Source organism: Panthera uncia, assembly GCF_023721935.1.
Source record: "Panthera uncia isolate 11264 chromosome A3 unlocalized genomic scaffold, Puncia_PCG_1.0 HiC_scaffold_11, whole genome shotgun sequence".
Taxonomy (NCBI): Eukaryota; Metazoa; Chordata; class Mammalia; order Carnivora; family Felidae; genus Panthera; species Panthera uncia.
This window is the reverse complement of record NW_026057578.1, coordinates 1972174-1997316: the sequence shown is the minus strand read 5'-3', so window position 1 is coordinate 1997316 and position 25143 is coordinate 1972174. Positions and strand designations below refer to the sequence as shown.

The 25143-nt window shown below is 61.5% G+C and overlaps 1 protein-coding gene across 1 annotated transcript in view; it reads left to right on the top strand.

Moving 5' to 3' along the window:
- CDH4 (cadherin 4) overlaps positions 1–25143 on the top strand; it is a 533618-nt gene that overhangs the window by 470209 nt on the left and 38266 nt on the right. Inside the window, exons 7-8 of the mRNA XM_049650379.1 lie at positions 5823–5967; positions 16206–16378. Of these exons, the coding sequence (XP_049506336.1) occupies positions 5823–5967; positions 16206–16378 (318 nt within the window). The remainder of the gene's footprint in view (positions 1–5822; positions 5968–16205; positions 16379–25143) is intronic.

Here is a 25143-nt window from a genome sequence, read left to right as displayed (position 1 = left end):
CATCCATCCATCTACACACCCACTCAGCCACCCAACCATCCACTGATCCATCCATCCACCCATCTGTCCATCCGTGCATCCATCCATCCATCGATCTACTCATCCATCCATCTACACACCCACTCAGCCACCCACCATCCACTGATCCATCCATCCATCCATCCACCCATCCAGGGAACAGTTCTCAAGTGTCTAGTACAAGTTAGGCCTTGTGGTTGACAGTGGGCCTACAGTGATAACATGAACAAACATGGCCTCGGTCAGGGGGAGCTTATACCACTGGGATTAAAAGGCATCAAAGCCTTTTGGCCTGAAACCCCTAAGAAAGACCACGTGCCCAGATTCTTCAGCAATCAGACCACAGGTCTTGACGGAGTGGGTGTGTCCTGCCTGGAGATGCCACTGGAAATGGGCATCCGGGTGTCATCCTGACTGCCCCTCGGACGGTGGGGGCCAGGGTCAGGGAGAAGAAGCAGGTACAAGGAAAATCACTACATCTTTTCTGAGCCGGACCGGTGATTCCGTTCCCAGGGCTAGGGAATGTGGAGGGAGAAACACAGACTTGAAAACCCTGAAGCAGGTGGCCGCTGACACTCGGGCCCATTTTGCTGCTGGCGTCTAGGCAGGCCGTTTCAGGGGTGCCTTCCCCCCGGGAGGGGCTTGCAGGGGGCTTCCCCGAGGCCCTGGTAAAATAAGGCGTGGTTGTTCCCACACCCAACACTCAGCGGGGGCTGGACACTGGGGATGCGCCACCCCTCCTCCCTGCCCCCCTCCCACCTCCCTTATGGTCTGTCCACCCTCCCAGAGGCACATGCCCTTCTGAATGCACTGTTCCAGGTGTCTGTGCCCCCGAGTCTAAAGGGATATGCAGCCAGTGGCCAGGGACCGCTGAGCGTTCCCAGTGAGTGAGAAGAGAAGGCAGGGGGTTGCTGCTTGCTCGCTACGTCGCCCACCTGGTCAGGTGTCCCTCTGCCCTGCGGCCCTCGTCCCTGATTGGCCAATGACATCCAGAGCCTCGGCCGACATGGGAGAGCTTTGTCTCCAAACAGCCCCACAAAGAGGCCACGTGCTGGTGATCATGCTGACCTCCTTCAAGATTAGACAGATTGGTCTTTCATTATCACGGTTGCTTAGAGAAAGCCCCTCCCCCGGGCCTGAGGTGCCAGACCCTTCTCTTGAGGCCTGACGGTAGGGTTGGCCCCAGGCGACCCCTCTCCTGACAGTAGGGCTGGCGCCACGTGGCTCTTCAGTGTCCCCTGAAACGTCACTCCTCTCTCTGTACTGCAGCCATTAGCCGCGGTTGCTTCGTGATTTGGGGAGGGGGAGCTCCCAGTGGGGCACCTCTCCTGCCTTCCTTGGGGCTCCAGCGACCCCTGCTGTCCCCAGTGCAGGTGTCTTCTCTGGCTGTTTCTTACGGACCGTCCAGACCACTGAAAGAAAGCCTCTGTCATAGGCCCTGGGCCGGGCTGCCCCCGCAGCTGCTCTGTGACCACAGCCCTGGCTGGCCTGGTGGGGAGGGGCCGCCCCAGGCAAGGTCCTGCTCAGCTCTGACGTCCAGGATGGCCACACATTCCGGGTCCCAGTGCAGAATGAAATGGGGGACCCTCATCTGGACTAAGGATTTCAAGACAGTGACGGCAGGGCGTTCAGCCACACGCGGGCCCTCCTGAGCTCGGGGCCCGTAGGCTGCGTGGTCTCAGGCCACGGAGCCCACCCCGCGTGGCCAGCCTGCAGGCTTGGGGTCCTGTCTGAGGTGGGATCGACGGCGAGGCCATTTCACGGAGACTGAGGCTTGTGAGGGGTGGGTCTCACAGCCCGTCGTTGTCTGGGCCTCCCGAGCCCTGTCAGCCCCAGTGCAAGCTGCCCCCAGAGCCCCTGCGCGTTGACATCTGTTTCTCCCGCGGCCGAGTGTTGCCAGCACCTTAGCCCACGCACTCCCCGACGTGGACACCCCAGGCCGGGCCCTGGGACGGCGGGATCTGGGAAAGGAGGTGGACCGACGACGGCCTGGGACCTCCTCTCGAGTTCTTGGTGCACCGCTCGCTACGCGCTGGTCCTCAGCACCAACCGACACTCGGCCAGCACGGGCGCTCACGCAGCCATGCCGCCCGAGACGCATCCCCTTCACGCGCCCGTGGGCTCCCCCACGGGCTGCACGGGCCGTCCACACACATCTGTGGCCCGACTCGAGATGGAGAGTCAGCTCCCCTCACGTGCCGACAACGCAGCTAGACCCAGAGACAGAGCAAGAGGGAGAAACAGAGACACAGAAATAGAGAGACAAGGGGGAGAGGGAGAGACGGGGGGTGGGGCGCGACCTGCCAGCAGCAGAGCCCCAGCCCCGCAGATGCAAACGTGGGCACAGCTCGCGTCTCTCTCTCAGATTCTCACCACGGCGTGGCCAGCAGGTGCAGTGGGCGGGGTTTGGGGACTGTGCTGGGGGCTGTCCGCCAAGCCCGCTCTGGAGGACGCGGGCCCCAGCGCCTGCTGACTGCACAGCCGCTCCTGGGAGAACGCACGCCGTGCGGGGAGGCTCTCCCTTGCATTTTATTTTAATTACTTTGGAAACCTTGAGCTCAAAGTGAAGACCTGCTCTTGGTGTTTCCAGTTAAGTCAGCCCTGGAATTCTGGGCTCCCCGGGAAGGGCCCCGGGTCAGCCCTCCTGCTGCTGCCCCAGTGGCTGGTGCCACTGCCTGCGGCCACGGGGCAGGGCCCCCGGATGGCTGCTGGGCGAGAGGAAGCAGAGATGCCCCCGAGGGCCCCTGGTCCTTTCCAAGGACACCTGCAGGCAGGCCACACCCCCTCCTCTCTGAAGCCAGCCGAGAGGAGCCGGCAACTCTGGGGGGACACCATCCACCCGTCCCCGCACACTCGGCTCGGTGTCCGGGTCTCTGGGTGACTCACTCGCCTCCAGACACTTTGCCCACATTCTCTTCCGTCCCCTGCCACGGCCCTGACGTCCCGTCTTGGGAGACGGAGAAATGATTGTTTCCCGCTCGTCATCAACTAGGAAATGTGCCCCACGGGGCTGCTCACTTCGGTCTCCTCAGACCCCATCTCACAAGTGGGCAATGTGGGCCCTCGCCCTGGGGCTCCCAGGGCCACCCCTGGCAGCCACCTCCAGCAGTGTCGGCCCTGCCCCCTGCGGGGTGACAAGTCGGCCGGAGACAACGGGACCTGGACCGGAGGGCGGCCAGATCCATTTGCCAAATTCTGGACTGAACCCTCACGTCTCGTTTTTCAACTCTCTGTCCCACCGTGTGAAGCCCTCTGCCGTCCCCCCCAAGGTCAGGGTCCTGGCGGCCCTCACACCCCCATAAGGCTCCAGCACGAGCCCCTCCCGGCACTCCTACCTTACGGGGCGCCCCCCAGCGCGAGCACAAACTCGGTGGCTTCAAATAACACCCGCTTCCTGGCTCACACTCTGGAGGTCAGAAGTCGGCAGCTGTGCCCCAGGGTCTCACCAGGTGCAGGTCGAGGTGAAGCCGGCCTGCAAGTGTCTGCTTCCTGCCCGTTCAGGCCGTGCCGGGCCCAGGTCCCCACTTCCTTCTGGCTGGCAGCCGGGGCCCCTCTCGCCCCCTAAAGGCCCCTGCATCCCTCGGCACGTGGCCCCCTCCGCTTTCAAGCTGTGCACGGAATCTGCCCGCTGTCTAGCGTCCGGCTCCCTTGCGGCCACCGGCCGGGGAAGCACCGTGATCCCAGAGCCACGAGGCCACCACGTCCCGCCCAGACGGCGTCCCTGCGTAGCGGTCAGCCGTGCCACAAAATGTCGCCCCGTCGGGGGGCGACCCGCCATCGCTCCCTCATCTGGGGATCCACACGCCCCATCCTCGGGCACCTTCGGCCACACCTCCCACCTGAGAGCCGGCTGATCGTCCGTGGCCACGGGTCACTGACACGAGCGTTCAAACGCACGAAACGAAGAGGGGTCGTGTTTGCTTTGCAAGATGGTTCTCCAGAAGATTCCTTCGAGGGCTCCGCACGTAAGACCCACTGCTGAGTCCCGCCACTACCGCCATCTTCCTGAGCCTCGCTTTCCCCGTCCGTAAAGTAGAGGTCGGAACCAGGTGGTCTCTCGGGTTCTTGTGAAACCCGAGGCGTGAGTGACCCGTGTGGGGCTCCTGGGGCCCTGCCCGGCCCTGAGCAGGCGCGCGGCCAGTGCCACCCCAGCGCCCACCCGCAGGCGGCCTCAGGGCCCACGTGGGGTGCTCCAAGGTCCGTGCTCCAGCCGGAGACGCAGCGCAAGCCCCGGAGAGGCAGCATGCGCCCGTCGTACCCAGCGCTCTCGTCCCGTCCCCTCTGGGGCCCGAGACCAAGCTCACAAGTTGGCGTCTCCCTGTCCCCCTCCCATGGCGAGAAGAGACACACGTCCTGCACACGACATCGCAGGAGCAGGACCTTCCCTTCACGCGAGACGAGACGCTTGCAGGTCGCCGAAGGCATGGACGGCTTCCCTGTCTCCGCAGGAGGATGGGCCCCCCGAGCGGTGAGGGGGCCTTGGACACCCCCGCAGAAGCTAGCGATGCGACGGACATTTGGGGGGCGGGATGGAGGGGAGACCAGGAGGACCCCGGGCCTCATAGCCGGGGGCCACTTCTGCTACAGGGCCGCACCAAAGCAGGCACCGCCACTTCCGTTGGGAGATGCCAGCGTTAACCGGAGCTCAGGATTACCTTGTCCAGAGGCTTCCTGACCCTTGACCCCTTGCACTGCTCAGGGCCGCGTTCGATGAGGCCGAGGGTCACCTGGCCGCCGCCCAGAGCTTCCGCAGCAGGATGGGCCGGCCGGGGGCTAACACGGCAAAGGGGCTTCACGTCCCTTAACCAGGGTGCTGGGGACTCACATCCGCCCCAGAGGCTGCGGCCACCGCCCGGCTCCTTAAACACTTCAAGGGTGAAATTCCACTCGGGGCCGTCGCGATGAACCGAGCCTCCGTGGGGCAGGTGTGGAACGCACACGGCCTCCTCCTTCCCAGAAGCTGGCGCAGGGCCCCAAGGAGGCCGTGGAGAGGATCGTGTGCCCCCCGCCCAGCTCGGGGACACCCCCCCACACTCCAACAGGCTTCCAGCACGGCTCTTCTCGTGCCCTTGGCCTGGAGCTGTCCTGTTGCAAAGGTGTTGAGGTCCGACGTGTCCAGCTTGCAGGGTGATGCGGTTTCCACAGAGACACGTGTGACACTCACAGCCTTGGTGAAGAGAGACCTTGGGCAGACCCGGTTCTCCCCCACATCCCAGGCCCCACACGGCCCCTCTCCGGCCCCCTCGGCTGGCCTCAGCCACTCTGGGACCCCCGTGGGGACCTCCACCCTTGCTCTCCTCTCCATCTCCTTCGTCAGGCCTCAGCTCCAACGTCACCTCCTCTGGGAGGCCTGCCCAGCCTCCTCCCAACCCCAGCCGGCTGCTACCATACACCCAAGTTACCTGTCTTCTCTTCCTTCTTGACGTCCCTCTCCCTTCCAGATGAGAAGCCCCAGGGCTGGGCCACGTCCGTTCCACTGGGCAATAATCTCGGGTCCAGCCGGTGCCTGGTGCACAGAGGCCCGTGACAGATACTGGTTGAGTGAATAAATTAATGAGTGAACGGTGAATGAATGAATGAACTCATCCAAAAACTAAGGGTTGCTGACAACCCTTCCCCGTTTCCACGGAGGCGAGAGCCGAGGCTCAGAGAAGTTCCATGACGCGTCCCAATCTCACACCCCTGCCAAGACCCTCCCTTGAGGGGCCCAGGCCCTCACATCACCCCCAGCCTGCTGCCGAGGGCCCGCGGGAACCTGCTCCCGGCCGTTCCCCACGGCTGACGGTGTCTGTGTTGCTTTCCAGCTCAGAGCCCACGCCGTGGACATGAACGGCAACAAGGTGGAGAACCCCATCGACCTGTACATCTACGTCATCGACATGAATGACAACCGTCCCGAGTTCGTCAACCAGGTCTACAACGGCTCTGTGGACGAAGGCTCCAAGCCAGGTGAGCCCCCAGCCCCTGACGACCGGCGGGCCAGCAGGAGCCGGTGGGCAAGGAGGCCCCGCGCTCCGGGGAGGCCGTCCGGCGCCCACGGGACCCTTCTGCTGATGCGTTCGTTTACCACCTCCTGCGTGTCCCACAGTGCGTCTGGGAGCGGTCCAGAGAGGGGTGCAGACAAGACAGGCTACCACAGGTGAATATGGCCACTGCACCGATGATAAGGCTCAGAAGGAAGCCATGGGGCGCTGAGAGTCCTGGAGGTGGCTGCAGATCAGGGAGGGCCCCTCTGTGGAGGTGACTTACAGGCTGAGAGCTGAAGCAGGAGCAGGAGCCGCCTGGACAGGAGGTCTGCGGTCTGTGTGTGGGCAAACGGGGCCTGGGGAGGGAAAAGGCACGGGCAAAGGTCCCGGGGCAGGAGGCGAGCTCAGAGCGGAGACCTGCCATTCGAGGTCTCCCACACCACACTTTGCATTTTATTCCAAGCCCCCCGGGAAACCCACGAGAAGGCCAGACGCCCCCAGCCCCGAGAGGTGAGCCTGCGTGCCCGAGGCCCAGCACCCCTCAGAGTTGACCCAAGAGCCAGTCTTCCCACAGACTTCAGTTTGGCGTAAATGATGTTGACTTCATTCTGGGCCGGGCCCCTGGCGAAGCACGTGATATGTCTCTGGATCCGCATCCCCCAGGAAGCGGGCGCCCTCCCGCTCCCCTTTAGCAAAGACACGGCTCAGGGTCCGAGGAGGTGAAGCGAGCAGCCCTCCTGAGCATAGCCGGCCGGAATCCCCAGCCGACTCCGGAACCTTGCCGGGGGACCAGCGGCATCGCTGGGAACACGCTGGCAATGCAGAACCTCTCAGCGCGCACCCCTGATTCAGGCTCTGGAGGTGGGGCCTGGAGTCCGGGCACGATGCCCCGCCCCCCGGTGGTTTGTGCACAGGCCCAAGTTTGAGAGGCGGGGCCCTAAACCGCTGCCTCCTCCGAGGATGGAGTGTCGTCCCCGGGACACCTGCCTGTGGGGTCGGGGCGGGTGGAGCTGAGCCGGGAGTAGCCACGAAAACACAGGACGCCCCGCTGCACGTGAGGGTAGCCATTGTCACGCGTGCGCCCCACGCAACGTCGGAACATGCTTCCAGGGCCAGAGGCCGCCTTGCCCATCTGAACTTCAGCGTGACTGGCGTCTGTAAGTTAGTGGGCGACGCCCCGTCCCGGGAGGGCTTCCGGGCCCTTCCGGGGCCCCTGGCCCTGGGCAAGCGGAAGCCCGGGCACAAGGAGCCCGGAGCGGAGGCGGCCTCCCGGGAGGGGCCGGTGGCATGCCACCACGGGGCGGCGAGGGCGAGCATTTATCATCCCTTCCCCGCCCGAGGACATTGTCGTAGCTCCGTCTCCCGGGGCTGCTGTTTCCACATGGCGAATGCCATTTTCGATTGATTGTCTCAGAACCTCAAGACGCAGGCCAGCCTGGTGTCAGTGAAGGGGACGGGGTGTGACGTCATTTCTGCCGGCACCCGGGGCGGCTCCTCCCCTGGAGAGGCAGGGGACAGTCCCTGGAGAGGCAGGGGAAGGCGGCCGACGGGCACATCAGCTCCAAGCAGCCAGAGAGACTGGACGGAAGCCGCCAGCCGCCAGCTCCTTATGCAGCCGGAGGCAGGGGACTGGGTGCCGGGCTTGGGGGCCTTCCTCGTTACCACAGACACGGTGGGCCTCTCGCCCCAAGACCCAGAACGCTCTGTAAAGGCGCCTGGATATCACAGCTCAAACCTTCCGTGCCGTCTTTTAAATCGATAGAGACAGTCTCTTCCCAAACGTGTGACCGGCTTTACTCATTAGGGTAACAAACGAGCAATAAGCCTTTAAGCCTGGAGACTGGAGCAGCCCCTCCATCAGCCCAGCCCCACGGGGCCACGTGGCGTGCCAAGCGTGGCCGGGAAGACCGGAGGCCGGTGTGGATCCCAAGACTGGTCCTCTTTGGCCACTCCCGTGCCTCTCAGTCTGTCTACACGAGGTGTTGACTGACTTTCAGAGTCCCTGGGGGACCCAGCGTCTGTCCCTGACCCCAGAACAGCCCTCAGAGGGGAGCGGGGACACCGCGTCCCAGAGCGAAGCCCGGGACGGAGCGGTGCCGCGATGCGAAGGACCAGCTTGACGCCCTCACGCGCCTGGTCAAGGGCAGGCTGACACCAAACAAAGCCGTGGCATCGCCGAGGCGGGCGGAACTTGGAAACGGCCTCTGTGATGCCTCCCCTTACGTCAGGGAATCACGGTGACAGGCAGGTTTCCCACGGTGCCTTTGTGGGGTAAGGAAAACCACCACCGGAAATTAGTCACGATTCTCTGCCGTGATGGGCTAATGAAGGGCTTCAGGTGTACGTGCCAGGGAAAACAAACGGAAGGATGTATGAAATATTGACTCAGCTAGGTAAAAACCTTTTAAGGTTTGGGTAGTTCACTTGGGGACGTTAGAAAGCTGACTCCGGACCAGGGTCCCAGCCGGGCCCCACGTTCACCCCGCGTTCTTTCCCCAGCCCCGGCACCCCCTCGATTCATGAAATGCTCCCTGGAATCGCTGGGTCAGACAGGCTGGGAGGGCGTGGAGGTCTTGGGATGGCCCGTCCTGCAGGCTGGAGCAGTGCTTATCGTGGTTTGGGGTCAAGAGGGTCCTCTGCTCTGATCACAGCTGTTAGATCTCTGGGTATCCAAAGCCCACCTCAGAGGCCCCCCTGAAAAAGGGGATTCGCCGGCTCATCTAACTGCAGAGTCCAGAGACGGGCAGCAGCCTCAGATGCCGAGGTACTGTGCTAGAGTGGGACCGGCCAGAGCCCTGCTGGCCACTGTCCGACTGTCCCCTCCCCGGTGCTCGCTCGCTCCCAGGGAGGCTCTGTCTTCCTGTGGACAAGCCACCCCAGCAGCTGCAGGCGTCTCTGAGCTTCGGGCGGCCCCGGGAGAGGGAGTCCAGCAGGAGCCCCAGCAGATCCCCATGCCCTGGCTGGGGTCGTGTGCCGGGCCTGAGGCAGCCCCCGCGGCCAGGGCGTGCACTGAGAGCGTGTTGCAGGCACAGACAGGGTCTGGTTCTGGAGCCCTCAAGTCATAGAGTCTGAGCAGGTGGCGGGCGTGAATCCCCGAAGGAAAAACAGATGGTTTACGCAGCTGTAAGGATACAGAGACACCCCACAAACCCTCCAGCCGTCTCCCCCAGGGGAACGGTTCACAGAACTGTCGTGCGAGATCACTCCAGGATGTTGACGCTTGTGCAGTGCACGGACCTCACGCACATGTCCGCAGGCTAACGTGTGCGTGTTTCCGTGCAGCTCTCCAAGACCTCCCCACAACAGCCCTACGGGACAGGCACTTTCGTTTTCCCCACTTTTGAGATGAGGTGAATAAGGACACACAGCTAGTGCGGGCAGAGGCAAGATTTAAACCCACGCAGTCTGACTCCTGAGCCACAGTGCTAACCATTGTACAAACTGCTTCCCCTCCCCAGGTCTCTGTCAGGAACGCATTTGGCCACAGGTCACAGAAAACCCAGCTTGGACCAGTGGGGGTTTGGGGGAGAGCTTGAACCCATCCGTGCACACAGTATTTGCCTCCCCTTCTTGTTTCTTGCCACGTGGTCACAAAATGGCTGCCGTGCCTCTAAGCATCACATCCACCATCAGGCAAAAAGACGAGAAAGAAACAGGAGAAGGGCAGAATGTAGCGTGGGCAGTTTCCCCACCCACCCCCCTACCCCACCACGCCCTGCCGAAAACACATGTTGTACGTGAGAGCGCCTTTCTCCAGGAGAGGAAAATATAAACCCCACCCTCAAGGTGTCCATTGTCCAGCTGAGGAACCCCGAAATCTATATGCTACGTACGTGCTAATGAGTGGTACGAGATGCTCACCTGGGCCAAGGCCTTCGGGAAAAGGAAGCATTTTCCTCCCTCGGGGCCTTTGCACCTGCTGTGCCCTCAGCCTGGGTATCCTGCCCCCAGTCGCTGTGACACTGGCCCCTTTTCCTCCCTCAGCTCACATGGCGCCTCTTCAGCCCACGTGAGGGGGCTTGTCTGCCCCCCTGCTTTCCATTAATACTCCATTACTCATGGAGTTACTTAGTTTGTTGCTAGCTTACAGCGCTGGGCAGAGATCCTGTCTGTTCTCTTCACCGCTGTGCACCCAGGTGAGGGCGGGACTCCGTGAACCCCAGCCCCAGCCCGACAGCCCCCCTACCCGGGAGCCCTGGAGGCTAACCAGGGCTCAGGACACGCCCGGGGCCTCCTTCCTGGAGCTCGGAGCTGCTCGGCTGACAGTTCTGTGAGGCAGGCTTCGAGACCCTCACAAGAAAAGATGCCTCCGCGGTGATTATCTTTTAACTAAAAAAGGCTTTAATTGGAATTCCTGATTTCCCTAACCCCTCGTAACTGTGTGAAGGCCTATGTTATAAATTTTGAAATTAATGTCGCCTTAAAATATTAAATAGCAGAGAAATCTATATGCTGCCAATGAAGTCAAAGAAACCCTCATCTTGATAACGCAGAGTTTTTGCTTAAATAGATTATTCTATTAGTGGCCCGTTTATTTATTTATTTTATTTCTGTGCCGGCGGAGGGCTCCCTGAGATTAATGCCATGGACTAATGCACAGATGGTACCAGATACTTGAAAGTCATCTGAATATTAAGAATTTAAATCTTTAGCCTCAGTGATTTGAGCAGAAAGCCAATTATGGGGCTGAATTAGTTTTCAAATTAAACTTCAATTTAAGGCTTGTGAAATTAATCCTTTAAGGCGGACAGCCGCGTTTGTACACGAATTTCTTGCAAGAACCGACCCTCTGCTTTCTCCCCTTTCCCTGCCGGTGCGATCAGTAAGAGATGCTCCCCACCCCGGCAGCAGGCAGCGGCCCCATGTAGATGAAAATATAATCCCGTTGTTCTGTTTCATTCGCCAAGAAAAATGGAAGCCTTTCTACTGGGGAGAGAGGCCCAAGGAGGCGCCCAGAAAATCCTGGAAGGATGTTTCGTTTCTCATCCTCTGGGCCCCGGGAACAAGGATGCACCATCTCCCCGTGTTACCATAGATGCTGCTGGTGTAAGCGCTTCCTTAGCGGAGAGCATGTCCGGGGCCGTGGCCTGTCCTTGGGGTAGCTGGGGCTCGTGGTTGTGCGTGGACTCAGGCCCGCCCGGCTGGAGGCCAGCAGCCACAGCCTCCAGACGCATGGGGACGGCCCTGCTCACGCCCCAGGCACGGCGCATGCCCTCGGGACCCCAAGAGGGATGTCCAGCTTCCAGAAGAGGACCCCCAGGCTCCAAGAGGCTCAGTGAGGTTCAGAACCAGGCCCCGGGAGCGGCAGGGCCGGGGTCTGATCCGGATGGAGTACAGTCTGACCCTGAGCCCAGCTTGGCCCGAGGCCACAGGCGTTTGGTTGGAAAGGTCTCTCTTCTAGTGCCTTGTTACCCAGGGGTCAGCCCGACTGCCTGGCTTAACTGCCCGCCTCAGCCCCACCCCAGTCCCTGCACCAGATGGAATGGTGTCCCCCCAAACCGGGGTCACCCCGGAAGCTCGGAATGTGGCCTTATTGGGAAACACGATCTTTGCAGACATAATTCATTAGGATGCGTCCTGATCCACTGGGGCTGGAGTCCCTTGTAAGAAGGGGAGATTAGGACTGAGGCACAGAGGAGGAGGCCACGTGACGGCAGGCCAGAGCTTGGAGCCAAGCAACGCCAAGGGTGGCTGGCGGCCCCCAGAGCCGGCAGAGGCAGGAAGGACCCCCTCCGCTCCCAGCACCTTCAGAGGGGGCACCGCCCTGCCGACACTTTGTTTTTGCACTTCTGGGGGATAATAAAGTTCTCTTGCTTCAAACCGTCCAGTTTGCCGGAGCACTGTCTCAGCCCCCCACCCCCCAGCACCTTGTCTGTGCCCGAGGAAAGGCCTCGAGCTGCCTGGCGGAGGTTTGCCAGACCACCCACCTTGCCAGAGGCTTGCAGGAAGGAGCGAGGTCATGGCCACTAGCCACTGCCTGTCGGGCTCACCCCTCCAAACCCCAGGACAGAAGGACACGGAGGAGGCCACAGGCCACAGCGTTCACTGCAGGCCTCGGGGAAAGAAAGCCGAGACCAAGGTAGGAGGCAGGGTTTGGAAGGAGAAGCCCTCGTGTGTCGGGAGTAGACGGTGGCACAGGGACCCAGCAGATCAGAGCCTGCCCCCGGGTCAGCAGAGTCCCGGTGCCCACCGGGTGGGCAAGCTCACCTGGGGTGGAGAACACGCCCAGACAGGGAGGGAGGCCGCCTCCCCCAGAGGGCCCTCCAAGCTGTCGAAAAGGGTTTCCTCCTGCCTCTTCCCACCTCCTGGACCCTGCTCAGCTCCGCGGCCCCCATCTCCTCTGTTCCCCAGCGACCCTGCCCCTTTCCGACCTTTGACAGGGTTCTCCGGTGACGCGCCTGTCACCTGACTGTGCGGTGGTGACCACAGACCCAGCAGATTTTCAGAATCTCTCTTTTTTGAGAGAAACCAAATTGTGATTTAGGTTTAAAAAAAAAGAAGTCCCATATTCTGTTTCTCGGCTGAGTATTTCTTTTTCTGTTTTGCTTTTTTTAGTAACATTTTATTTTCTGATAATCAACTCTTTGAAGGAAACTTGGAAGATACGGAGAAACTCAGGAAGCAAAAATCAAATTACGCGTGCAGTCCCGCACTCAGAGATTGCTGTCGAGAGCATTTGACATACGCCCTCTGGCCTTCCCTCCTTTGCGTAAACACGAGATTTTAAAGACCGGGGTCGTACTGAACAGTTGAGAAACCTCATTCTTCTCCAGGGAGCCGTACGTGTATCATGCAAATTTCAGATATCATTAAATATTCTTCTACAACATTTTAATGGCTCTGAGCTAGTCCATCGTAGGAATGTTATTATAAGAACATCATGATTTATTTAACCAGCACCCCGCTGTCCTACAGCTAATATCATTTACGTATCGATTACGCTCTTTGCTTGTCTGCACCACTGGACGTGAGCTTCACGGGTCAGGGGTCTTTCCACTTGGACTTTTACTGGAGATCGCTGTAGAGCCACGTGCAACGTGCACCTAAGAGAGCGTCCGCGTGTCCCTGATGGGACTGCGGGCCTGGGGATGGGGGGGGGGGGTCCCGTGTCACTGGGGACACACCCTGGTCAGCCCTGAGTCAGAAGCAGGGGGACTTAAACGGGGAAGCTGTCAGGTATTGATCAAGTCCCGGCCGTTCTGGGCTCTTTGCTGCTGGGCTCATGTGTGGCTTCCTGGATTGTCACCAGAGATAGAGGGTCTCACCTCCTCCAAGCTGACCTGTAGAGAGCTGTGCTTGCAGGGCTGGTCCCTGCAGGTGGCGGGTCATGTCCCCCACACCCCGCTGGTCCCTGCAGGTGGCGGGTTAGAGCTCTATTTTCATGTCTGGTCGGCTGGCATATGCTTGTGTGTTCAGTCTCACAGAACCTCAGCACAATATCACAGCCAGGACTTGGGGGTCCATACAGTCAAGGTATGGAACACTGCATCCCTACGAGGGTCCTCATGTGGGGGATTTGATAGTCACACCCACCCCTGTGCATCAGGGATTTTGTCCCGTTTTGCTCACTAACATGCAATGCCAAAACGGTGCTTGGCATGTAGTGGGTGTTTGGTAAGTCTTTGTCAAGGATTTTCACACTTGGCCATCAGGAGCCATGTCCGCACGGACAGCCGAGGGCACGGATCAATCATCTCTTGTACATCTGTGATTTTTCCCTTGGGACAAATTCCTACCAGTGGATTTCTTGACTGGACACATTTTAAAGGCATTTGGATACATACAGACAGTGGAACTGCCTCCAGAAGCTGAGGCTGGAAGCTGAGGCCGTCTGCTCCCTGGAGAGAAGGGGACGCAGGAGTCCCAGGTCCTCTATATATCACTGCTATTCTGTATCATCGTTATATTTTTTTTATGTTTACTTATTTTTGGAAGAGAGAGAGAGAGAGAGGGAGACACAGAATCCAAAACAGGCTCCAGGCTCGGAGCTGTTGGCACAGAGCCCAAGGCGGGGCTCAAACTCACAAACCGTGAGATCCTGAGCTGAAGTCGGATGCTTAACCCACTGAGCCACCCAGGCGTCCCTGTATCATCGTTATTTTTAAATAGTGTTTGCCTTTTTGGTATGTGAAAAATGTCTTCCTTTCATTTCTTTAATCAGTAATAAAGTTGCTTTAAAAAAAAAAAAAAAAAAAAAGGAAGGGCAGAAAGGCTCTCGGTGGTGAAGATGTGAAATTCAGGCTCCTTGACCTGACACGCTAAGCCAGGTGTAAGCAGTTGTGTCGGGGACTGGGTCACGGGTGTGCTTTTCCTACCTTGAACCATCTGATCTCTTCCAGAGAACATGCACTGGTTACCGGATGGGCTTTCCTTCTGCAATCAGAGAAGAATTGTCAGAAGCAGATCATCTGTTTAAAGAGCAGGCTCCTGCGTTTAGCAAACATGCGGCTGCTGAATTAACACAGTGTTATAACGAGCCCAAACTGAAGGGCAGCTCTTGCTACTGACAAGCCAGACCGGGTGCTCCACACCCAGCAGCTGCCGGGGCACAGCCAGAGGGCACGGACTGACCGGGCGGGTCCCAGACAGCGAGAGCCTTAGCAGCATCCGGCCCGCACACACTCTGCCTCCAGAACTCTCTCTCACGAGGCACCAAATTTGACTCTGAGCCTGGGATTTTAAAGGTTTGGGAACGCCTTGGTCCCTGAAACTGATTCCCCGGGTCACCAGTCAGGGGCCGTGTTGGGAGCGGGGACCTCGTCAAGGAGCTCATGAGGAAACGGAGGCCCGGCTGACAGGGCTTCTGGGTGTAGAGCCCCTCTCTCCTTGCCCTTCCCCCCCTCCTCCTTGCCCTTCCTCAGGCCTGGAGGCCTAGCTGCACAGCTTGAAACCCCAAGCGCGGTTCAGCCCCAGCTTAAGACAACAACCCCCAAGAAAGGATCCTGTCAAAGAAGGTGCCCACACTCCCTGCACCCCTGCAGGGCCCTGGACAACACGCTGTTCCCAACCTGGGAGCGAGGAATTGAAGTCAACACGTGCAGCTCAGGACAGGGGCCACCGGGCCCAGGGCTCCAGTGGCAGGCACGAGGCTGGGGGTGGTGCTACTCAGAACTCAGCTGCACGTGACACAGACTCAAACTGAAATGGCACAAGAATGGAAATGCATGCGCTCAGTGACACGAGAGTACTTCTAGTCAGGTCTTGCTATGAACCTAAAACTACTGTTCCTTAACGTCTTGATGTCTAAAAAGTCTTTGGGTGATAGGTTCAGGTGCAGCTTGATCCAGGGGCTTCCTAGGGAGGAGTTGTCACCCGAGATGGCCCTGGCCTTCTGTGGCCACAAAGTGCCCATAGCCCCCAACCTCACTCACTGAGCCAGCAGCTCCAGGGTCAGGGACAACTTTTGGTTTCCCCGAAAACCCCAGCAAAGGAAACTATTGCCTTTGGCTCTGATGGGTAAGGTGCCCACGGCTGAACCCATCGCAGTGGCCAGGGGGCGGGATGCGCTGATCCAACCCGGGGAGGGTGGACACCAAAAGGACCTGCAGTCACGAGGCAGGGTCGGGCCACCCCCCGCCAGCACTGAGACGCGGGGCCTCGGGGGCGGCTCCCCAACCGCTTGGATCCGAAACGCAGACAGCCGCGTGTCCCGCAGGCACCCCTGCACGTACACCCCACCTCCACCCCCGTTTGCACAGCCCCCTGCGGGGTCTCCCCTCGGCTCACTTTCCCTGCGCCCCACAAGCGCTTTTCCGTGCCTTCCGCAGACCGCCCAGACCCTGTTCCTTCTCTATGTGCCGCAGGTCCCCGCTGCGCCCCCGTCCCCGCCACTCTGCGCCCCCACGTCCCGCTGCACCGCGCCCCGCGCCCCTGCGGAGGCTGAGAGCCGAGCGGGCGGAGGGCGCTGGGCTCGGAGCATGAGAAGCGTGGTCTCTGGGCCCCGGCCCTCCCGCAGCTGAGAAAAGGAAGGGCTGAGCCCCGAGCTCGAGCAGAAATCCTGCAGAGGGTCTCTGTGCGGAAGTGCGGGAGCAGGTTTCCTTCTAGCACCATCTCCCGCGATTGGCCGGCGTCCGGCACGTGGCGGGGGCGGGGGGGATGGGCGGCTCCGGAGGCCTCCGCGCGGATCTGCGATTGGCTGGTGATGTCTGCCCTGGGTGTGTGCGAGGGCGCATCCGCACGTGTCGCCAGCAATTTCCACCTAAGATGCTTTCTCTGTCGCAGGCACCTACGTGATGACGGTCACGGCCAATGACGCTGACGACAGCACCACGGCCAACGGGATGGTGCGGTACCGGATCGTGACCCAGACCCCACAAAGCCCATCCCAGAACATGTTCACCATCAACAGCGAGACGGGGGACATTGTGACGGTGGCAGCTGGCCTGGACCGAGAGGTGAGGTGGGCGTCGCGGGGCCGGGGAGCCCGTGTGGGAGAGGCCGCCCTGGCCCAGGTCGTGTCTCCAGAAGACTCATCTCCTACTGTGCCCGGTGGGGGGGTGGGAGGACCGGGGTCTCCACAAAGCAGTTCCAGTAGATCGCGGAGCTGGTCCCACGTGCGGTTTCCAGAACAGGCCCAGCTGCATGTGTGGGGCCGAGGGGCCCAGGCTCTAAAAAGCGGGGCGAAGCTCTGTGGGTCTCAGGATGCCGCACAGCGGGTCCCCGGGTCTGGGGACTGGCACGTACACACCTGGAACTCCCTCCCGCGTCTGACCCTGGCGTCCAGGTGGCAGGCCATCCGCCGTACCCCGCGATGAAGTGAGGGCACAGAGGGGGCGGCACCCTTTGCGCAGGCCAGGCACAATCAGAGCCGATGCTGGGTACTTCTCACCTTCCCCGCCCCTCCCGGGACCCCGCGAGGCTGGCACCTGGGTTACACCCAGACTCCCTCACCCCATTGTGTGGACCCCACCCAGGGCCGGACCCCGGAGGGAGGCCACCTCAGGACAGGGTGGGAAAAGGAGCCTCTGCTGCTGCCGCCGGAGAGGCATTTTCCCACCACACTCGGGTGTGTCTGCAGGCGCTGGGCCGCACGTTCCCGTGTGGACAGACGGCACTGCCCCAGTCACCTGGCTCTGGGGCCCCTGGCAGATTCGGCAGCTGCTCCTGGCTGAAAGTCCCCAGGTGGCAGCCGCGGGTACTCCAGGCTTCTCGGAGGAGCGTCACCTGCTTGTCCCGCCTCTGGGCTCGATGACAACCTCCTGTTCGCTCTGTGACCACAGGCCGGCATGCCCTCTAAAGGATACGTGACTCAGTTTATCCTCTAAAGCATTCGGCTCCCAGGACTGGGAGGAGACCCTGGCTGAGCTCAGAGCAAACAGGGCTGTGCTCCTCGGTCCTGGCTCGCTGCCTGTAGCAACGGCTTCCTGGCCACATCCATCTCGGTGGCCAACGGCTCCCCCTCCCCGGAAGTGTCACGGGCCTGTTCTCTGGGTCCGGGGGACCTCATCTTGAACTGGGACAGTGAGCCGGGGCCCTGCCAAGTGTCAATTTTCAGGGCCAAGCTTCTCCCAGCAGGTTCTCCCGTCCCAGACTGACCCCCTGCAGGTTTGGAGAGGGGACACCTAACACCTAGAGGATAGACCTCCTCCCAACAAAGCTACCAGAACCTGTCCAGCCGGGCCGCCCCACCTGCGCCTTCCTAATCAGTGAACGCCAGGTTGTAGCATGGAAAGCGCCCCCCGCCTCCCGGGAAGGCATGAGGCGCTTTCCTTGGAATTCCTAACTCGTAGTGGGGTTGCGGGACTGGGGCGGAGAGGTCACACGAGAGGTCATTTGTGCAACATCGGGGCTCAGCAGGACGCAGGGTGGCCCTCGCAGCCGCATGGCCGTGAGCGTGTTAGCGGACAGCCCTGAGCGCCAGCCACAGTGCCCTCCCTCTGAGACACGGACACAGTGACGCCAGCCTGGTGGGCAGGGAGGGGAGGCGCGGGCCGTGGCGGCAGGACGAGAACTGGCAGGGAGACTCGTGGGGCTGCAGAGGCATGGGTTCAGAGTTTTCTTGTCCCAGCGTCGGCAGAGATGTGTGCACTGGGGGACCCGTCAAGACCCCATCACCCTCCCAGGGACCAAGACAGGCGCCGGCTCCGTCCACACCAGGCCCTGGAGTCAGGGACCGGGGGGAGGGACTGCTCCCCGGCCCCCAGGAGGCTGCTGTCATTAGCCGGGGAGGTGGAGCCTCAGGCTGTGACAGTGGTTCCCGATGGGAAGGCCATTGGAGAGATTCACACCGTCTTTTCCTTTCTTGTGTAGCAGATTTGGACAGAGGTGCTGGGTGAGGCGCAGGGGATGGAGAGCTCATTAGGCCTGTCCCCAAAGGTGTGCGGGGGGGGGGGGGGGGGGGGAGGGGGGGACTAAATAAATGAGTATGCTGCAGGGGGGTGCCGGGGATCGCATGCACAAAGTATCTTGTATGGATGAGGTGCTCTCACAATGGAGAAATCCGGGAGGCTTCTCAGAGGAGGTGACCTTGCTCGGACCCTGGGGTCTGGTAGAACCGATCACATTTTCTGCTCTCTGGGACAAATAACCAGCACTCACTTCTCCTGAATGCTACGCATCACATAGCTAACTTGCCTCAAGAAATCATAGATCCCACTAGGCACGTTCCTTCATTCGGTCAAAAACTTTGAGTACCTCGTATGTGCTAAAAACTATCAGAGACGCTGGGGAGACAGCCGTGACCAGGGCAGGCGGCCTCCCAGCACGTGTGGGGCTCGCTTTGCGGGAAGGAGAAGCCGGCCAGGAAGAAATCACCAAGTGAACAAATACGTCCGGGAAGCGGCACGGGTTATAGAGGGAGAACCCCATGTGCCTCCGCCGAGGGCAGGAAGCCCCCCCAGGGCCTGCCCCATTGCTGCCTCCGGGAAGGGCATCGGAGGAGTCTCCCAGGGATGTTGTAACAAAGTTCCGAAAACTCCCGTGTCACACTTCTAGGGGCCAGGAGCCCACGGCCACAGTGTGGACAGGCCATGGCCCCCTCTGGAGGCCCGAGGGGAGGACCCTTCCTGCCTGTCACAGCCCCTGGCAGCCGCGGACACTGCTTGGCTGGTGGCCCCATCGCTCCAGGCTCTGCCTCCGGGTCACATGGCTTCTGTGTGTGCCTCTCTGTGTCTCCTCTTCTTACGAGGACACCGTCATTGGATTTGAGGCCCACCCTAATCCAGTGTGACCTCATCTGAACCAGTTACACCCACAAAGACCCTCCTTCCTAATAAGGTCACATTCTGAGCCTCCAGGTGGACAGGAATTTGGGGGAGAGACTCTTGAGGCCTGACCTGCTCTTCTTGGGATTCCTAAATCCTAACAGGTGTCCTTTGAACTCAAGGACGGGAAGGAAGTGGCCCTCCAAGGGCGGGCTGCAGGTAGCCACCAGCCACATGCAGCGTTGAAACTGACATCCTTAACGCCAAATAGAATGCAGCATCCGGGTCCTTACTGCTGCCAGCCCCATCTCGGGCTCCGCCCTCATGCCCGCCCGTGACCTCCCTGTGTCCATGGGCAGACACCGTGGCCCCTCTGCCTCATCCAGTCCCCCAGAGACATGGGCGTCCGTCAGCTGACCTAAACCACGGCGCAGAGGCCGAAGGAGGCCCGCTCCCCATCTCGGTGTTGTCCGCGGCCTGCAGGGGGCGGGAGGTGGGGGTGGGCTCTCTCACCAGCCCTGTGTCTCAGAGCTCCGGGCCGCACGGCCTCAGCCCTGCTGCTGCGAGCTTTCCCCAGGTTCCTGTGCAGGTGACCCTATCCGCTCCCCCGCCCCAGACCCCCACCGCGACGGGGCAGAGGGGCGCCCGCTCTGGGGCACGTCGGTTTCTCACACGGGCAGACCCCGGCCCCGCCGTCCCACGACCTTCTCCACGGAGTTCTGTTCAGTATTTGATGGGTGTGGGCTTGAGGCACAGGGGACAGAGGGGCGGGAGGGCTGGTGCCCTTCCAGCCAGCCGAGCGTCAGCCAGCTGCCCTCAGCTCCTTCTCAGATAATAAGAGCTGCTCACCACAGGCCCTACCGGGAGCTCCGGCTGGTGGGGTCGGCTCTTCTGGAAGGAAAGAGGCATCTACGGAGCCTCTTTCCAGAGGACCCTTCCGGGAGGCCGTGCGAGGAAGGCTCTGGATACCGTGCTGCCGTTTCCCCAGGCCAGCCTTGCCGTGCTGGAGGAACGGGGCCTCTGTTCCCAGCTTTAATTTGTGTGTGGACCAACAGGCCCGCTCGGGGAGGGAAGGACAGAGGACACGCTGGCCAGGCCCCCTGACGGCGGGAGTTAGGGATAACTGCAGACGCGTGGGCATTTCCGGCCCTGTCCTTGCTTCCAGAAAACAGATACCCGGCACCTGCTGTGGACACCAGGGCCCCTCCGGGGGCCCCACGGAAGCTGCACGCGGCCGGGCAGTGCACACAGCACCGCTTTGTCCTCAAAACAGCCTGGGGTGGGGGTGCAGAAGGAGGGGTGCTAGCAGTCGTGTTTCTTCCCAAGTGAGGGAGGCGAGGCTAGAGCGGCTCACGGTTCCTGGGGGCCGGGGGGGAGGTCTCAGGTCGCAGGTCAAAGAGCAGGAGAGAGGCTCTGCCCCAGGGGGCTGGAAGGTCACACGGGGCATGGGGGAGGGTGCCAGAGGCCTGGGGACGACCTGCCACACCCCAGACCTTACTGGAACCTCGAGCAGGGAAGGCTCCAGGTTTGATTTTTTTCTTTTTCTTTTTTAATGTTTATTTTTGAGAGACAGATGGCAAGCGGGGGAGGGGCAGAGAGCGAGGGAGACACAGAATCCGAAGGAGGCGCCAGGCTCCGGGCTGTCAGCACAGAGCCCGACGCGGGGCTCGAGCCCACAAACAGCGAGATCATGACCTGAGCCGAAGTCGGCCGCTTAACGGGCGGAGCCACCAGGTGCCGCAGGTTCGACCTTTTTCAAAATCCCAGGCGAGGCAGACGGAACACGTGTACGGGCCACGTCCAGCCTTAGGGCAGCTCTGGGCACCCCAGCTCCATGACGGCCAGCGCTGCCGGTCACAAGGACCTTGCTTTCCTCCCCTGAGAAACGGGAACGTGAGGGCTCCCTGGGCGGGGGCTCGTGCTGCCCTGAAGGAGGACGGTACCCCTGAAGTGCGTGTCTTTGTCTGGTGCCTGCCCACCCCAGCCTGGCCCCCAGCCCTTCCAGGGGACGCTCCTGAGCCAAGCGGAGGGGCTGTGCTCCACCCTGCCAGACGGAGCACAGGACACCCAGTTAGACCTGAGCTCCAGAAAAACAAGTCCTTTTTAGTGTAAGTATGTCCCAAATACCGCATGGGACATACTTATGCTAAGTTAGTCATTTGTCTGAAGTTCCAATTTAAGTGGGTGGTATGTCCGTATTTTTATTTGCTTTTTCTAACAACCCCACCCTGAAGTAACCGGCCATCCCCCCTCGAACCCCTGTTCTGGGCCCAAGGTGGGGGGCTGAACAGGCCGGTGTTGAGTCCGTGGGAAGGGCTCTCTGAGAAGCCCACTCACGCACCTGCCCCCCTCAGTGGGCACCACGGTGACATCTGACAGAGGGGGAACTGGAGCGGCCGTGACAGGCGACAGGGTCCTCGAGAGTCGGGTTTGGCCGATCAGGAGAGGCAGGACAGGAAGAGGACGTGACCTCTGAGGGCACAGGCAGCCCGGTGGCAGGACGCACCCTCGAGTGGGGCTGGACGTGTGCCCCGCGGCTCAGGGCCTTCCCAGCTCCGCAGACCGCCGCGGCCTGGGAGACGTGAGATGCCCCGTCCGTCGGCCGGTGACAGCCCGCGCCCGCCCTTAAAGGGACACCGGCCGAACCGGGGGTGGCTCCTTGTACGCGGGGCCCAGAGGCCGGGAGGGCACCCTTTGACAGACACGGCTGAGGGGTGCAGAGCAGGGGGCCTGGTGAGAGAGTGACCGGTGACCCAACACCGTGAAGCACAATGGCCTCCGTGCCCTGTGACCCTCTGCCCCGAGTCTCCAGTCACCCGTCGCCCAGATGAACACCCTCCATGGCCTCCTTTCTTGGGACAAAATCCAGTCTTTCCCAGGGTCTCCGGGCCCCTCTGTCTTCACCGTTCACTCAGCCGAGCTCTTCCCACAAGCGTCCTGTGCGGTGACGTGCTGGCCTGACCCCCCCACCCCCACACACTACAGCCACGTCCACATCCTGTGCTGGACGGTCGTCTGGCCTTCGGCACAAAGCCCTGCAGTCAAGTCCTCCCCCACCTGACCTCACGCTTCAGACCTTCAAGCCGACTTTGCAGATGCAAAGCCCCCACAAAGGCCCCCCCAGAAAGGCTGTGTTGTCCAGCAGGGAGAGCCCCTGCACCCGAGTGGAGACGGCCCACCCAGGAACCCTCCTGTCCTGTCTGAGCCCCTGCACCGCGTGGGCCCCGTCCTCCACACCCTTGCCGTGCGCCTGCTGCCGGCACTGTGCCCCTGGCGTAGGGACCGCCAAGGGCGCTGCCGTCCGGCCTCTGCCCTGTGTTCTCGGAGACGCTGGGAACGCACCAGCCCGCACATCGCTCGGCCTGGATAGGGTGTGGCCGTGCCGGGTCCGCCGGCCTCCGCTGCCCCTCGGCCCCGTCCCACCGGGAGGCTGGGCCTCTCCTTTGGGGAGGCCACCTCGGGTGTCCGCTCAGCGGCCGAGCGCCCCTCTCCGGCTGCCCTTCCCATCCTCCCGCCCAGAGCAGGTGGTCTCTGAATCTTAAGTGAGTCAAGTGAAATAATTCGACACAAGCTGTCTGCACTGATTAGCACATCCACAGACCGCAGGCTGCCATGGTCCTGAGGCGGCCGGTGGACACTCCCTGCCTCCTTCGGCGTCGCGGGGCGAGGCGTCGTGGTGATGCCAGGCAAGCCCGGGAGCTCTGTAGGGGAAAGGGGGAGGTCCCCGGACAGAAGGGACGTCAGGGGGTCTGGAGGAAGGAGCCGGTGCCTGAGACGTGCCAGGAGCCGCCTCTGTGCCCATGCTGCCCACAGCCCCCGCCTAGCTTCCCACTCCCCAGGTGCTGAGGGCTGGCCCACCCCTCCACCGCCGCCGCCTCATGGCTCACCCCCCACCACGCCCTCCCCTGTCCCTGGGGACCTGAGGCCCCGGTTCTTCCTGTCTCCACAGACGTCGCCCCCAGGGAGGCGTCTCTGACCAGTCTGCACAGGGCTGGCGCCCGTCCTCCGCCTCCCCCTGAACCAGGCGTTTCCTTCGCGGCCCCCCCCCCCCCCCCCGCCGAGGGAGACTGCGCAAGCTTGTTGGCTCCTTTACAGCGAGTCCCCTGCCCGATGAGCTCTGGATGGCAGACCCGGTCTGACCGCCTGGCGATCGGCTGGGTGCCTCGGGCACTGAGGTTGCTCAAGAAACGTGTAGAAGCATCAGCAGGGTGGACGTGGCGAGGGCGGGACCAGCAGGGAGGCAGACCCACGGCGACTCGGTCTGAGAAATCTGTCACCCCTGCCACCTGAGCCCTTTGCGGCCTGCCCCATACCCCTCAGGGCTGCAGCCAGCCCACCCTTATCCCTGCCTGCTGTCAGACCTTGGATCTGTGCGAGCCCATCTCTCTTACCTGTTGCCTCTGACTGAAGCTCGGGGAGATCAGTACTTGCCTGGACTTTTTTGTTTCTCAGCTACCAAGCGCTCCAACCTAAGTGTCCTCGCTCTTTGGGGCCTCTTTTACCGGACTCGGTCCACAAGAGATGGTACCCAGAGCTTTATACTAAAGTGGGAATGGTTGATAAGAGTCAGGACAAGGTGGCATTTGCACTTCATCAGAGAGTAGGGCCTGGAGCCGAGAGAGGGACGCTCCGAGGATGACCGTGAGATACCAGCCGTCAGGGTTCAGGGCGCCGTGTCTGTCCCCCTGGGGGAGCTCACTCTGAGTTTGTGACTCTGTGCCCCGGGGAGATGCCAGGACTGTGGCTCTGCCTGGCTCCCGTCAGCCGCTTGGCAAGACGTGGCAGGTGGCCCGCTACGGATCCCGCACCAGATCCCCATTCCCGCTTTGCCCACGGGCGCTCCCCGCGGGGTCTGCCTTTGCCTCCGGGTAGAGGACGCGGTGGGGGTGGCCGCGGGAGGGTCCTCCCCTCACTGATGTTCCCAGCTCCTGCTTGTGCTTCGGTCCCAGCTGCCCTGAGCTTCCCCCGCTGGCCTCCGGGAGAGTGTGAATAAAGGCCCGCGGTCGAGCGGACGCCCTGGTCCGGGCCGCTCGGTGGCAAACAGTAACACAGCTCCATTTCCAGGCTTTTGTAAAAGCGGAGGGCAGCTGCTGGCAGGGGCCGGAGACCCCAGGTGACTCCCGAGCCCCTGCCCGGCCAGGGCGCCCTCCCCCTGCCCCTTGGGCGGCACGCGGGCCACATGACGTGGTTTCTCCATGAGACACCTACACAAATCTGCCTTTTCCTTCTCTCTCCGTGAGGGTATTGGTCCCCCCACCCCGGGAACGGCAGCATTCTGGGGAGAGAAACCCCGCAGACGCTGCTCGGAGCCAGCTTCCCGTCTGGCAGAGCGAGCCATCTTTATGGACAGGAAAATCCACAAACATAATTGCCATCGTGTCTAATTAGGCAGAGCTATGTAAATTGAGCGTTTTTACATGATTAAAATGTCAGCAGAGGCCTCGTAAGGTGTGAGAGGCCCCAGCGTCTCCCTTGTACCCAGCGGGAGGCACCGCTCACCTGAACCTCCCCGGTTAGAGTGTCCGTGGCCGGACGGGACGGCGAACGTGACACTCGGGCCCCGTTCCGAAGGCGAGGGTGGCTTTCTGTTCTGACGGCTGTGTCGTGCGGCTGGTGCCGAGCCCCGGACGTCCTGGGACTTGCTTTCACCTACCCCTGGGCGAGGTCACTCGGTCACCACGGACCCCACCCAGGCTCTCCGTCCCCACGCGTGCTGACCCTCTCCGGTCACCTTCATCAATTCGCGGTGTCTCCCCGCACGAGGGTGGGCCCAGGAAGTCCTCTCGTGGCCTCACGGGACTTGCAGGGACGCGAAGCCAGCGCCTGCCCGGGGTTCCCGGGATGCCGCACCTGCGTTGTCGGCCCACGAAGAGATTTCGTGGAGGAGGGTCCACGCAGCTTTGCTCCAGCGTGATGACCCTCGTGGATCACTGCCATCGACCGCAGTCCACGCCGTCCCATTACTCGGACTCGGGGGGGAGCATCCTGTGGTCACAGGGTCGGCGTGTCCCCTTTGC